At 45.6% G+C, this 16,748-nt stretch overlaps 1 protein-coding gene across 1 annotated transcript in view; it reads left to right on the forward strand.

The window, feature by feature from the left end:
• Positions 1-15,622, forward strand: part of LOC142578848 (STAGA complex 65 subunit gamma-like) — a 32,440-nt gene extending 16,818 nt beyond the window's left edge. Inside the window, exons 7-9 of the mRNA XM_075688484.1 lie at positions 1,114-1,362; positions 4,148-4,294; positions 14,646-15,622. Of these exons, the coding sequence (XP_075544599.1) occupies positions 1,114-1,362; positions 4,148-4,294; positions 14,646-14,658 (409 nt within the window). The 3' untranslated portion in view covers positions 14,659-15,622. The remainder of the gene's footprint in view (positions 1-1,113; positions 1,363-4,147; positions 4,295-14,645) is intronic.
• Positions 15,623-16,748: the final 1,126 nt, after the last annotated feature.

Genomic DNA, 16,748 nt, shown 5'->3' on the forward strand with positions numbered 1-16,748 from the left:
AACCATATGCTATTGGTTTCATTCAACTGTGGCTAACCACTTCTTTACATACTTGGTTCAAGTTACGTGAAACACCCTGTATAGCCGCCCAACCCTCTCACGTAAAAATGCTGGTGCACACTCAGTTGTTTACTCCGATACCAGAAAATCTTCTCCGGGGGTCATCGCATGCCGCATAAACAGCTATCACCACCAACCCTATTCGACAAGCATCTTTGTTTATGTGTTGTCACATTGTGTAGTCCCGTTAGAAGCGTACTGCATGCCTTTAATAGGCTATAACCAAGATGCACCATCATTTTCTGTTGTGGACTGAGATTGTATGCATTTTCTGGCTGCTATATTCTATGTAAACAAGAAAAGGCACGAGGCGTACGCAATTGAAAACAGTAGCCACCCACTGCATTTTTGCTCTTTTGTGTCACACATGTGCAATGCTCCGTGCTCACCAAGCTCAAAATATCTCTGAATTATCAAGAGTTTTATTGCATTAAATGATGCATACACCTGTTGGAACCAGAGGACAAGTCTGAATTGTCTGATTTCCCAAATTAATGAGGGTCAAATTAACTAGGTTTTACTGGACTACACTTCATTGGCATATTGAGAGTGCTAGATGATCAAAATTTCATAATCGATGCAGCCCACCACTAAGGCTTCTCTCATTGCTCCTATGTATCTTTGGGATGTTAAACAGCATCAGTCCATTTGAGTGCGTACAGGCATATGTGTTTCCACACTCTGTTTTTCTTTTCCTTTTTTCTGTGCACATCTGTGAGGTTTGTAGATAAACTACCATGGTGGGTTCATAACATTAGTGCTGATAGGCAGTTTGGCTGATGTAGCACCTTAATCAAGAACTTGGAAACTGGCAGCAGCGCAAAATTTGAGTTTTCTTCTGGTGCAACCTTGCAGTCTAGACTTCGGACCAATGCACTGCATTGGTAAAACATGCAACATTTGTTGCGCCACTCAATTTCAGGCTGCTTGCCTAGGCTGCAAAGCAAGAATGTTTTTGTGACACAGGCGCCCTCTATATGTTGACATGCGATGGCACATTAGCCACGATTGGGTTGGCTCCTGTTGAGGTTCTTATGATCTTTGCCTTTCCAGGGTGAAGGAGGAGCCGGTGAGTGAGATACACTTTCCGAACCTTGAGGAGGGCGACGAGAACATGGCAGAGGCGGAGGAGGTGCCTATGGATGAGCTTCATCGTGCTCTGCAGAACCTGGAAGGCGTGCCCTTGAAGGATGATGATGCATCCAGGTGGCTTGCACATCAGCAGCAACAGCAGCAGCAGCAGCAGCAGCAACAACAGCCACTTGCACACCATCGCAAAGGCTCGACTGCTTCCTCAGCAGGGTGTGTGCCTTTGACGTGGCACTCCGGGCCTCTAGCAGGAGTGCTGCTGGAAGTGCTTATTAAAGGGGCCCTAAAACACTTTTTGGACATAGTAAAAAAAACGCTGCCGATCTGCTAATGATGCTCCTGTGAACATGTGAGCCAAATATTGCTACACTGCAAGCAGCAGGGAATTTACAATCTCGTGTCTAGAGCAAAAAAAAAAAATGTTCGCTGTGTTTTTGCATTGTCGTCATGCAGCGTCATTTCAAGCAGCTGGATAGCTATTTGCTTATTAGCTGATTTCATGATCACAGGAACATTCTCAGTAATACAGTTATTGCTCATTTTAGTTAAATAAATGAAAACTATATATGTCTGCAACCTCGAAAAGACAGAGCAACTATTTCTTCCTACTCACTGCAGCTGCATGTTGTTGTCTCTTCTGCGCATGGCCTCTAAGATGGTATACTGCAGCCACCACAAGCCGTCTCGCCACCATAACTTTCAACTTTTGGTTGGGGCCAGCGGGGCATTGCTCCCTTGTGACCCCTTGCCATCTCCCCTGTTTGGCTTCCAGCTTGCTTATGTAGATGAAAAGAGCGAGAATAGCCACTCATCAGTCTGATAACATTGGTTGTGCTTGAAAGATTCGAAACATTTTTGTGGCAAATTCGTGAGGCAGTGTAATTTAATAGTGATGTCATTCAATAATTAGAAAAGTGCTTCAGGGCACCTTTAAAGTGTTTAGGAAATGATACACTTTCTGCGATTTAAATTTTAAATCATAGAGCAGAGATACATCTTAAGAAAAATTAATTCACTCCAATGGCCATAGCTACACTGAATATCAATGAATGAAAGCTGGAATATGAGAAACAAATTCTTAACACGAGAAATAGTGTGCTCATGAATCTTGAATCCGATCCTTTCATTACTCTAGTCTGAGTCAGTTTCAGTTCCTAAATTTCAAATAGTTTCAGCCGTTTGATTTACATGATCAATTTATCAATCAGTAATGTAGTAGCCACCTATCGATCGTCAGAAATTAGGATAGAAGAAATCTGATAGTTATCTACCATTAAATATCACCAAATTCGAGACTCCACTTCACCACTGTGCTACTGTGGAATAAGTTGTCGCGGTGAAGGGAAGCTGACTTGGAGATCTTAAATTGGTTTCATGACAGTTCAAAGCACAGTCACAGGTTGCTGTGCTGCTTAGTGCATCTCTTAAATAATGAAAACGCACATTCAAAGCGTCAACATTTGTGCCTTCATCACACCAGTTCTTTTTCGGTGACAGAGCAGCGGCATATCCTCACTTTTCTACATAGCCACGAAACCCCCTCAGGACAGCTTTCCTGCATACAAAACCGAAATTGATTAGGAACACCTTTTTCTTGGGCTATCTACTGGATAACATTATGTATCTGAGAAACAGTTTCAGTGTTCAGAAATCAATGATCGAAATTATCTATCACCTGTGATCAATTTAAGTAAGCTTTAAAGCCTGGCAAACAATTTGGTACATGCTATATATTGTCACACATTTTATTTTTTTCATATATTTAGGCCCGAATTTCGTGTGGGTGACCCATGCATGAGCAAAAATTAAATAAGCATCTACTTCAAAGGCCGACATCCTTGGTGCCATGTGTGACGACATTGGGAAGCCTTTATTTTAGCTTTGTTTCACACCCTGTTCATCATCGCTACTCGTAACCACAGAGCCAGAGCAGTTAGAATCTCATAAACAGTGAACGTGCATCACTAGATGAATCCGTCCTCGAACACCTGCTCAGACGTCACATTGCAGATATCATTGCATGGTGAAAAAGCTGTGGCAGTTCTCATGTAAAGCAATAGTGCCCATGTATTTTACCGCTGGCACAGGAGCTACAAAATCTGACTGCACAATAAGTACAGTATGTAAAAAGTGCAGAGCCCATGAGTAGCATGGCAAATAAACATTGTGCAAATATTCTTTAAAACTGATGGTAGTGCTAAAAAGGACGAACACACGGTGAAAAGACGACATGACGACGAGGAAACGAGTTGATATGCATGCGCAATGCTGCAGGATGCTATTCCATGCTACTCCATCATATACGAATTTTGCCGGTGCTTAGTCAATGACTGCAGAAACAATCAAAGAGGGGTGAAGATCAATGAAAGGTGAAGCTGATCGCAGCGAGCTTAAACAGGGCGCTGCGCGTAAGGCTCTGCGATGAAAAACTCCTGATGTTTTCATTCGAAATGTAAACTCGGAACGTCTGCATACTATTGAAATAGTGCTAGAGTGACAGCATAGGCATGAAGCGTTCCGTGCACTGTGTGAACACACAACGAAGCACAGTTGTCTTCGAAAGACGGTGTGTCCAGAAAGTGCAAAAGTGAATTTCATGAGGGCGCCCATAGTCGATTCGACGAGCTTTCTTTGAAAGTATTATCAACTACAATCGCAACGAAAGAGGATACTGATACGCATCTGCATACCATGTCAGTACTACACGGAGATATCACTGCACAGCTGCGGCTGACAAGGTCTATACATGCAGGAAAGGAGGCACACGAATAATTTCTTTTCTGGAATATTTAACCCTAAATTTAGGAGTTCGACTCTTACACAGGTATGGCCTTTGCAGAAGAATATAAGGCATTTCAGTCGATGCCCAGCCCTACTCCATAGAAATAGTGTACTGCTGTTCTTCATTGGCAAAAAGCTTTCTGTTTTGCCTTCATTAGATTGACATCAACCACACATGAAACAATATTTTCAGGCTTGTCTTCCTCTCATATTTCAGGCACCTGGATGCTGATGAAGAGATAGTGATCGTTAGCGATTCTCCACCGCTTTCTGCTGAAGTCAGCATAGGTTCCTTGGTTGACTCAGTTGAGTCTGGCTCCCTCGATGCTACAAGACTTGGCCGTCCACCACCATTCAAGAAGAAGTAAGTCTAGCCTACCTATCTCATTTCAACTTTCATGTTTAAAAGACAGTTGACAGCAAAGTTTTTGTTTTTTTACTTTTATGCTTTAGTGAGCTGGTGTGTGATAATCATGGAACGAAACCTCGAATGCTTTAACGTAGTGACTAATTAATGACAGCATCGTTAATTATGTTCAATTCTAGCATCACTTTGAAATGTGTGCCCAAAACTATAAGAAATGAGCACCTCACCTGACCTCACAACTGACCTCACACTCACAACTCACTCACAACTGACTGCACACGTGATCCTGTGTACTCAAAACCAGTGAAGTTCAGGACCGTGCTTGTTGAATTTTCAGTTGCAGAATTTGTTTCTTAGTCACCAACTTGTTACACCATGTTGTCAACATCCTAATCATGGTCGTTGACCTTGTTAAGTAAAGGCAACGATTTTGTGCAAGTCGGAATCGCTGCCGTAAGGGATGTAGCAAACTATTTTCTGTTCAGCCCCTGCAGAGCAGCGATGAAGATCAAAATGATTAAACACATTTAAATGATTTAAGAAGAAAAGGACGACGAAGTTTCCCTGCTAAGGTGGCTGCTCACCGCTCCTGTGAAAAATCTCGCCTTCCGCGTAAATACGTTCCATACATCAAGAGATTGGACCCCAAGACATCTGAGGACGCCCAGGACTCTCATGCGCAGTCTGGTTTTTTGACATTCAGCGAATGTCACTCCATCGGCCCTGCAGCTGAATTGTGCACTGGGACTAGGCCTAGTGCCTCCTGTGACGTGCTGGCGGCGGTAGATTCGCCGGCGCCGCTTGTCACGACGGCGTTACCGGCCGCACAATTGACACCTGAGCCTGGATCCCAGCTCCTGGTTCCTGCTCCAAGTCCTTCTGCTACAGCCCACCCATCGCCTTCCCAAAATGCACATCAGACCATGAGTGATCTGCCCTCAGGGCGGAGCCCCGCGATGGCTTCCCAGACACCGATCGGGAATGGGGCTCCAGTTATTGTGCAAGACGAAACGAGTACCCCTATGGACTTGTCTTCTGTGCTACCATCTGTGCCGTCGGCCCCCCGTGGTTCTCAGAAGCGTCCTTCGGAGCAATCTGCACCAGATTCGTGTTCGGCCAACAGCGGCTCCCAAAGCAGGCATTCCTGTCTAACGACTGACCACCCAGTTGTGTCGACACAGGGCTCGCTTTGCTATAAAGCAACCATTAAAGCTCTGGCCCCCACAAGCCTCACGGAGATTCCGAACAGGATTATTCAGGCGAACCTAGACGCTTGTCTTGGCACCACAGGCTTCCGCGGCTTCACGGCCCGGAAGAAGTCAAATACCATCGCTGTGTGGCTCCCGACATTGGCTGCTGTCAAGCATTTGCAAACGCCTCAACGTCTCTCAATAACGAGCGAGGCCACCATGCTGGTCCAGGTGTACCTGGTAGAGGGCTCGGATCTACAGCGCTGTTTTGTTTACAACGTTGACGTTGGCGAGGGCCAGACTGCTCTCCAGCGTGAGCTCTACTGTCCTACTCACCGTGTCATTCAAGCGCGTTACATGGGAAAGGGGCACTCTTGCATCGTCACCTTGCAGGGCCCACCAACTCCCCCAGCCCGCCTGTACTACTATGGCTGCATTCTACGACCTCGGCCATATAAACCCAGTGTCGTCTATTGTTACAACTGTTTCCGACCGGGCCACATGTGCCAATCCTGTCCATTTACAGCGCCAGATGAGGCTGTATTAGCTGGCGCAGTGTCTTATCGATGTGGACTCTGCAAGACCAACAACCACGAGATCACTTCTACAACTTGTCCCACAAAGTAAAAGGCCACTCAGAAGGTTCGTCACGGGATTCCTAAGCAATGGCCTCAGCATGCTGCAATACAACCAGTGCCGACATCAAACAGGTTTGCGGCGCTCCAGTGGGTTGACGACGACTGGCCAGAGCTTTCCGAGCCCGACCCACCTGCACCCCATTCCCAACAGACTTACAGTGACAAAGTTCGCAAAGACCGCCGTCGCCCGCTGGTTATACAGAAGCAGAGCGGGTCTGAACATCCACGTGATGATATGGCAGCAGTTTACAATCAAATTGCCCTCCTTTTAGCGGAGGTATCCAAGCTCCGACAGCACCATGAACTACTTGCGCGTCGGCGACGTGCAGTGGAATCTCACACCACTACAAGTATCGATTCCGCTGCATCATCGTCTCTGTCACGCCCTGCTGTATCGATCGCAGAGTCTACCAGATCTTCAGTTCCATTGCCGAATAACTCTACAACATCCCTTTTGCGGTTCATGGTCAGCCAGTTATCCAACCTGACATCTGTGATTTTGCAACGCCTGGACTCATAATCAAAATGCCGGGCACAGGTGTTTGTGGCGTGCTTCACTGGAACTGTAGAGGGCTCTCCACGAAAGTGGGGGAGCTTAAATCCCGTCTATGTATGAACAAGCTGCAGGTGTGGGCCCTGTTACTACAGGAGACCAACGCCTTGCCTGCCATTCCGGGCTTCAGTGGATACGTGTCTCCTTCGCTGAGTGACCGTCGCATGCACACAGCTGCCCCTCCAGGAAAGGCGGCAGTATATGTTGATACGCGCTATCCTCAGGTCTGCCTTTCTCTTGAAAACTGGTGTAACTCATATCAGGAGGTAGTGGCAGTAGCTGTGAAGTTACCCAAGGCAACTGTTGTGGTAGTGTCATACTACATAAGAGCAGCCGGCAGCTCTTCTTCAAGAATTAATCTGGGCTGGTTAGTGAATGTCCGTCGCCAATACCCAGCGTGTCCTATTTTAGTTGGTGGTGATTTCAACGCCCCTCACCCAGATTGGGGGTATTCTACTTCTAGCCCTCGAGGTAGGCGTGTGCGGGACGCCTTCGCGGATGCGTTGTTTGTACTACTGAACCATCCCGATTCAGCAACGCGAGCTGTGCCTCAAGCTCGACATACAACATACGCACCGGATCTTACGTGGTGGTCGGGTCCCGGCACTCCCACTTGGCACCTGGAGCTCGGCTACTGGGGTAGTGACCACCACCCTATCATCATCGGCCTTCATCTGTCGCAGGCCCGCCGATTGCGCCGCAAGTGCTCTGTGGTCAACTGGGACAAATTCCGCGCCGTTCTCCAAGATACCTCTGTGGACTCATCACCACTACTTGTTGACCGCATACAAAGCGCGCTCAATGAAGCTACAACCATCAGCTGGGTAGACGTCGATCGACCGGCACCGGATATCGGCCTGCTCAACTTGTGGGCTGCTCGCAGACAAGCTGAGCTGGCAGCATCCCGAGACCCCACTTCTGCACAAGCACGTACAAGACTGAATTTACTTACTGCTAAGGCCCGCAGATATGAACGCAACCTCTTGCGGAGGCACTGGCATACGTGGTGTGAGCGGTTTTCATCCAAGACATCGAATGCTTCTCTCTGGCGAACCTCCCGTTCCATGGAACACGGTGGCCGCCGTCCAGACACGGCAGCCACAGCCTGTTTTGCTGCTGGCTTGTCGCTGGATGATTTCGCCAGAGAAGCAGCCCAAAAGTTTTTCCCGCAGTACGACGTGTTGCCTCAAACAGCCAATGGTGCTTCCTTGGCAGGCATTCCGACACATATCGACAGGTTACCATCTACAGCAGACTCCGAGGGGATTGCAAGCTCTTTCACCATGCCTGAGTTGCTTGCAGCAATAGATGGTACCAGTCGCAAGACAGCACCAGGTCCAGACTGTATTACTTATGAGGCCTACAAGAACCTGAGTTCCGCTGTGCTGCCTCAACTCCTCGACAGCATTAACAAGGTATGGCTAGATGGCGTTGTCCCTCCAGGCTGGAAGTCAGCTATTGTGATCCCGGTTCCGAAACCAAGCAAGCCGCTGACTGACCTTGGCAACTTCCGACCCATTTCCCTAACGTCAACATTGTGCAAGCTTGCTGAGAAAATGCTAGCCACACGAATGTCATAGTGGCTAGTGCACCACGGTTTCTACCACCCTGCTCAAATTGGCTTCCGTCCATCCATAGGTACCGAAGATGGGCTGGCTGTCTTGGCATCCTCAGTTTTATCGTCAACTCGTAGCCACAGTGTCCTTACTGTGCTCACTATGGACGTCGAAAAGGCGTATGATAACATCAGTCATGCTGCCATATTGGCTTCAATTGACATGCTGCATTTTCCCCCCAGAGTACGGAATTTTGTCAAATCTTTCCTTGAAGACCGACGTTTTGCAATTCGCCTCAGTGGTGACGCCATCGGCTCATTTGTCCCTCTTCGTGGCGTACCCCAGGTATCTGTATTATCACCCACATTATTCAATATTGCTTTCATCCCGCTTGCATGGCGCTTACACGGTGTACCGACATAAAGTTCTTGTTGTACGCTGATGACATCACGGTATGGAGCACTCATCACGACCTGCAGACTCAAGCCGCTGCCCTTCAATCAGCTTTAGATATCACGGCGACTTACGCTTCTTCGGTCGGCCTTAGGCTTTCCGTCAGCAAATCTGCTTACATGTCAGTCGCCAATCGCTGGGGCCTGCGTAAACTCTCTGCAACACCCATTCGTCTTCATCTATCCGGAACCCCTCTTCAACAATGTTCAACAATAAAAATTCTGGGTCTGATGGTACACGAGTCGGGAACCGGAACTGCTTGGCTCTCCAGCGCTAAAAAGCAGGCAATTCAAACGTTGGGTCTGATTAGGCGCATTGCTCCTAAAATGGGCGGCGCCAGCTCATATGTTGCGCAACAGTAGGTGAAGGCGGTAGTGCAACCACGCCTTATTTATCAAGCCCAATTCCAGCATTTGACGAGGGCACAATGGGATCGCCTTGAGGCTGTTAATCGCGAGGCAATGAGGGTCATCACTTGCCTTCCCCACATCACCCCGATCGTGGCTCTCCAAGAAAATGCACAGCTCAACACACTAGATGAGCTGGTGCAGCAGCGACGTGATGCTCGCAGGCTTAAGGCCGCCAGCCTTTCACACACAACGTGTGCTCTCAGGGCTTACGCTTTCTCAAACTCGCTTCTACCACCACCATCGCCAGTTCTTCCTCCATGGAGTTTTGTACAGCTGAATGATAACAAGCCAACTGATATACATCGCCCGACATCAACTCACACGGCGGCAGCGCTTCATGACCGAATTGTAGCTCAAGATGCCCGCCTGCCGCTTGGCTCCATCGTCCTTTACGTTGATGCAAGCATTAAGGGCTGTGAAACAACCACTGCAATTTATTGCCCATGCGCACCTGCCCTTAATAAGACGACCCGGTTTCAAGTCCAAGAACCTCCTTCCTCCTTTTGTGCTGAGCTCCTTGCTGTCCAAGAAGCATCGTGCTCTGTGGCCGCCTTTCCGATGGTCCCCACGGCCCGCATTGTCATCCGCACTGATGCCCTCCAGGCGATGCGGCTTCTGCGACGCCTCAGTCGCAGCCCTGACATATGCCAACAGATCCATCTTCTGGCGGCACGCATCCCGCTGTCAATATCTGTCGAGTGGATCCCACGCGACCTTCTAAGCTTCCAAAGCCATGCGGATTCTGCGACCCGTCTAGCGACCTCTCCATCGTCACTGCCTCAACTCTTTCACCTAGATAATGCCACCCTCCTTTTAACAAGAAAGGAGCACCTCCGGCACCGCACACGTGCTCTCATACCTCCGTGTGCGGTAAACCTCCCCCGTGGTCTTACCCGTGCAGAGGAGGTTGCGCTTCGGAGGATCCAGGTCGGGGTAGCCCTCACTCCTGCCGTGACTAGGAAGTGGCCGCACTTTTGCCCGCTATATCCTCGTCCTGAGTGTCCACTCTGCAAGTCGCGAAATGTTGAAGCCGACATCCACCACCTGCTGTGGGTTTACCCTGCACTGAAACCGACGAGGCTCAGGCACCTCGCCGCAGCGGGACTCTCGCCGCATAATCTGAGTCATTACATTGCTTGGACGCAGGGACCGCATTATCGATCCCTCTTTGACTTCCTTAGGTCAGCAAATCTATTTTCATTCATTTAATCATCCTTATTCACCCCCATCCCATACCCTTGTATGCCCTGAGGCATTTATCCTCGCATTAAAAAAAAAAAAAGATCAAAATGTGTGTTGGCTGCCACAAATTGAAACGAGCAAATTCGGCTGCTTTTTCCTGGTGTCCATTCATTCCAACCATCGTTGCCAACAAAATTGACTGATGTTGACAGGGCTCTGCACGATGAAACAAATGAAATGATAGGGCCGTTGCGGTGCCAGCTGTTGCTTTGTTGGGCTCTGCTGCATTTCGCACTGATGCCCCATCATGCCTGTGTATTCAGACTACTTCTACCTACGGTAAGATGTCGCTTGCCATCCTTTGCAGGACGCATCTTCATTTTCACAAACATTTTCAATAAAAGAACATCACCGTGAGTGACAAACGGTCCACAATGGTGCATCATATCCATTGGCGCACGGCTCCGATTACAGCAGCCGATAGAGCCAGCATAGTTCTACTCTCTGGCCACTGCAGCCAACGGTGCTTGCGATCTGGCCTCGCCTCATCATGTAGAGTGCTTCTTTTTGTCAACATGATTAATGTTCCTACAACTATGTTGTGCTTTAATAAATCCAACGTGTTTTCTTGATGTGAAGAGCAAAAGTGTAAGCCAGATGAGCTGCCTGTTTAGACAATCATGTGGGCTGTTCATCTGTGAGGCGCTGCTTTGCAGAACAGGCGCACTTTCAGCACAACATTGTGTTAATAATGTAAAAACCGAAATTAGGTATAGATTAAGTGCTTTTGTATGCAGGAGAATTGAACAACAGAAGCATCTTGAGTTTGAAATTCGGTGTCACATGTCCTTTAAAAAGACATGGAAATTGGGAGCAGGTTCTTTTGTGTTTGTTTAATTCAACATAATGTGTATGTAATCATTATTTATATTTAGCAGCATGGAATCTGTTAATGTGGAATGAATGATTATTGACTAAAAAGGAAAATACCAATAATGTGAAAACATTGCTTCTTGAAGGGTGTGTTCTTGTCTAAAGCTATGATGTCTGATAAGCTTACCACAACACAATGAGGTTGAGCACTCAATTAAATATGTGCTTCTCAAAAAACGGGTTGAAAAAAGCTTGTTTGTACTTGCCACACTCCTGGTGACATAGTAACACAAGCTAATTCTAAACAATCACCTGGTGATGGCTATTAGTACACTGTCTGCTATCAGGACTGCTTGGTGCCTTTGATTTGACTCAGCTTCATTACATTTGTTTAGCTCGGTGAGATTGCCCCAAAATGAAGGTAAATGAGGAGATGCTTGCACACGAAGCACTCTACTTGTGACTATTTCCTGGAGCAGACTCTTTTTGAGGGCACATCTATCAATGCCGGGGCTCACTACATAGCTTCCCTGGATGTATCTTATAGTTTCCCCTTTGAAATGAGGTGGTGGCTGATGCCACCAAGCTCATTGGCCACCAAGGCACCAAGCTGTCAGCTTGTGCCGTTTCTCACTTGTGATGAAAATTCCTATGTTAACATAAAGTACAAATTTCCGTGATATGCACAGACCTTAAAAAAAAAATTTTAAATGGGCAGAAACAATGGGGGGGGGGGAGCGTGATTGTCCAAGTCAAGTTATAGCTTCATAGTGGAAATGTGCTGAGATGTTCAATTTTGTAGGAAGACGATGACGGCAACACTGGCATGATGTTTACGGAGATGACAACAGTGTGCAATTGCATGGCATTGGCATGATAACGAGCCTGGAAGTCGACGTCAATCATCAGTCAGTCATCATTCTCGACGAGACAATCATCCCTCGACATTGCATACTTCTAGGCAAAGCACCCTTTCTTCGGTGACTTCTCTTTGCTAGAAACCAATGCGGGACCACTTTTGCAAAATCAGAGGAAGTAGGCAAAGAATGTGATCACGTAAAAATCACTTGAGTTAACTTTTGTACAGCATCTAAAGCCATCATCTTTGTCAGAACTATTTCTGCCGGCCATGCATAATTTCTTTTCTGATGATGACTAGAGTTCTTTAGCAATAATCATCACTCTTTGAGATTTTTTTCACAAGGCAACCCACTGAAAAATGCAAGGGTGGTACAGCCGCACCAATTATGCCAAAGTTAGTACTACATTTGCTACTTGCTTTGTCAAGCTGCACCAAAACTGTAGAAATGTCACGATTTGTGCCGGAGCTGCTCCAAAACACTGGGCACGACCACAAAAGGTTCATGTTCAGGCCAGTTCATCCTCAGGATATCGAGAGCCACTGCAGTGATCAAGTCTCGTGCTATTCCAGCCTGCATTCTGCTGCATTTACGTGCGAGAATGCGATACCAGTTAGTGCACCCGCAAACTCTTATTCATGTTTTGTCGAGGATCTACGAGTTGCATTTCTTCATACATTTCCTGTGAGACACCAACACATGCATATTGATAGGCGCAGGATCATTCCTGCTAATGGGGCCGGTACACCAAACGAACTCTTCCGACTTTGTTGCCATCATCAGGAGACATCTTGGTTCTTTTTATTGACCTTTCATGTGGCAACTGTTGATACTCATTAAAATTATCGAATTTATTTATTTTATTGTGTGCATTTTTTCCCCCATTTACGGTAGTGCAGGTACATGCTCTAAAACATAAATGCGAGAGCTTCGAATGGGCTGCGCATCGTTTAAGGAGCACCATAGCAATGCACATGTTGCATTTAAGTCTAACAATATTTGCTTCAAAGTCGTTTTAAACACACATGTTGCAAGATTGTTATTACTTTTGTCAAATGCTGTCTGGCAGCCATGAGCAGTATCCTCCACAAATGAGAGTAGACCATAAAGTGGTTGAAATAAAGCATAGTTTTCACTAAAGGGAATCGCTTTTAAAGCTACACTGCAGTCCGCAAGTTACAAGTGCATTAACCATGCTTGAACTGCACTAGTAGAAGCCTCGCCACAGATGTTGCAGTGTATGGCTACGACATCTATGTCATAAGGCCATCAAAAATAAAATGGGCAAGGGGAAAGACAAAGGAGCGTACATGGACATAATTGTGCCAATCTAGTCAGATAGGCGCGAAAGAACTCGCACTAGAGTCTTGATTGGATTGATAACGTGCCATGTACCATGACCACGTCAGCCACGGTTACTATCATAGGCACCACTGGTGCTTATCGGAGTAGTATTCACCACAGCAACAAGCAGGCTGTCATTCACGGTGTGAATGCCAAGGCACTTCGTATCAGCTACTACATCCATGGGGGAATGACACGCTTGATTATTCACAGTCATTACTAATGGCTAAAAACATGTTGCTACAAAGCACTTTCAAAGAAATCATGCTTCAAATTATTAGGGCCTCTAGTGTGCAAGGCATCTATCTAGTCAAGCGCTAATGGAGCTGCAGTTTTGCTGCAATAGCAGCATCACATGGTCCCTGCCAATATGGGGTACACAAAATTCCTGCACAGGAATAGCCTGTGCATTGCATGGTAAAAGAAAAGGAAAAACAAAATAAAATAATACTGCACTCACTGTAGCATTTGATTTCCAAGATAAGCAGTAGGAGGGAACGCAAATTTTGCTTGAAATAACTGTCTCGTGCCTTTATGTGTTGGAATACTGCCAGTTTCTTTTTTCCTTTTTTTAAAATTTATTTTAGTGTCTTTCACCATGGTTGGGACCCAAATTCAGTTATTTTGAATTATGGCAGTTTTTATTATTGTCAGTTCACTAGCCATATCTGGTAAAAACTAGAAAGCAAAACACAGCACCTTCTGAAGTCAGTGCTGTGACAAATGTAGGCAGTTTTTAAAAATTGCCGTTAGTTCATTAAGCTGCTTCATATTTTTAAAATTTGCAGCCCTGAAAATTGGCTTTTTTCCCTCATTATACAAACTGGGATACATGGCGCAAGAATGACACAAGGACGAAGCAGGAACACGGGACGAGCGCTCATCCCGTGTCCCTGCTTCGTCCTTGTGTCATTCTTGCGCCATGTATCCCACCAACACGCCCAAACTTCCTCCCTGCTTCCCTCATTAAGCTCGAAAAATTTATCACCAAGCTGTTTCAACAGTCTCATTACTGGAAATGCCTAGTTCCCATAATATAAGTTCCACAATTTCAGAAGTTTACAATGCGACCTATCGTTTGTAATCTCTCATATTTCTTTTACAATGAGCGGGAAAAAATAATTTTGAGAAATTCATTGTCCCACTGGTACTGATTTTGATACAAACAATTGTCCCATTGCTAGCTGCAATATCGAAATTGTTCTTTTTGTATTAAATGAGGAGTAGTTTGTTTTGTTTGATGATAACCTTGTCTTCTCCTCCTTTTCTTTCTCTCTCTTTGAATATAGGAAGAAGACATGAAGCAAGACTGCAGCATTGCCCTATAATATATACAGGGTGTTTCACATAACTTGAACCAAGGATTTTAAGAAAGTGGCTTGCCGCAGCTGAATGAAACCGATGGCGTATGGTTTGCCGTCATGTGGCGCTCCTTGGAGTATTTGTATATACCGCCTAATTAGTTAAATAACTATGATGAATTATGCAAAATGTTTAATATTCACTTTAGGGCCAAGTGCGTTCCGTTGCGTTGTAGAGGGGATTCAGAAATGGCCAATGCAATATTTTGTGACGACGTACATGTTGCATGGCAATTTTTTTCGGCGTTTGAAGAAAGCTCGCGAAATATGAAATAAAACAATGTGACTCCACCCGTGCCCCATCATCATCATATCAATGAGCTTCGGGCGAGAGAACCGTGCATACAGATTCTGGTGAAGTGAGCGGCCGTGGCTCTAGGCATCCGCTTGACAGTGCGTCAGCGTCATTGGTGGTGGCCCATGGAAAGGAAGCGCCATCGTCCCTGATAAGCGATAGACTCAACGCGCAGTTCACAGCGCTCCAATACGATAGCGCACGAGCACAGTCACGTAGTTTTATTTCATATTCCGCAGGCTTTCTTTAAACACCGAAAAAAATTGCCATGCGGCATGTATGTTGCCATAAAAAATTGGATTGGTAGTTTCTGAACGCGCTCTACAACATAACAAAACATACTTGGCCCTAAAGTGAATATTAAATATTTTTAATGATTGATCTCAGTTATTGAACTAATTAGTCACAATATAAAATAATATATTGAGGAGTGCCACATGAAGGCTAATCACTTTTTTTAAATCCTTGGTTCAAGTTACGTGAAATACCCTCTGACATGTACTCTGTCCTGGAGGGTAACATAAACAAATAAATAAATGCACATATAGATAAGACACATAAGAAAAAACATTTTTTCCATAGATTGATAATAAAGTACAATGCAAACAAATGAGGTACAAAGGAGTCATCGTTTGTGTACTGCAGGATGCCTTTTTGTAGGCAGGGATGTGGAATAGGAAGAAACATGTAGGTGTATAACCTCCATCTCGCACCACCAACATTTGGCGTGGTCTTGCTGTGTAGACCAAATGCTAGTATCTTCCTTCAACAGTTGACCCATGTGCACATGGTAGCGTGTGCTGACATACCTCCCGACAGTGGGAAAATTTTATGAGCACAACTTGTTATAAACAACTAGTGTGATGACGTCAAGACAAAACAAACATGGGAGAAAGGCTGTTTCACAGAATAAGTAGATGGCTACCATAAGCGTAGCTCCTCTATAACAATATTGCAAATTAGTGCAATTGTCCTTTTCCTATGTCGACTTCTATATTGCAATGCTGGTAGTTTGTAATTGGAGCTAGAACAGTTATAAGTTTCAAGCCAAAATGAAAAAAAAAGGAAAGAAAAAGTATTCTTGAAAGTGCTACATGCTAGCGCATTTGTTATGTACATCCTTGCTAAAATATTCTGGTAGAGCCTATCTCACGATGACTGTTGACGTTAATGCAATCAGCATTCAATCAATGTAGCAACACACCATATTGCTCAAGAGACCTTTATTTAGACTCTGTAGTGGTCATTCTGAGATTCTTATTTCTTTGGCTATATGCGACATACATTATCTCTGGGAACGGTCCACTTTGCTATGACGCTCGCTTGCCAGAGTTGGCCATTGCCATAATGGCATGACAACTCTATGACAACAATGCGATAATGATGATGAAATGTCGTCTATAAGATGAGGAATGTGGTATAACAACAACAGAATGACAACAAGGGCGCAGGGACAATGGAATGACAATGATGGCGTGAAGATGAATGTTGACGACAACAATGGAATGACCACGACAGCATCACGACGACTGTATGACAATGGCGCAATAATGATTCCTAAATGATGACAGTGGTATAATGATGACAATGTGATGGCAATGGTGTGAGGACGTTGGATGACAAGTGTGTAACGACGGCGATGATAAGACTATAAATGTATGATTGTACGACAATGAGGGCATGACAGTGGTAGTACAGTGAACTTATTACACTTAGGCTAGAGTCTAGTACACTCT

This window comes from Dermacentor variabilis, chromosome 4 (assembly GCF_050947875.1).
Source record: "Dermacentor variabilis isolate Ectoservices chromosome 4, ASM5094787v1, whole genome shotgun sequence".
Lineage (NCBI taxonomy): Eukaryota > Metazoa > Arthropoda > Arachnida > Ixodida > Ixodidae > Dermacentor > Dermacentor variabilis.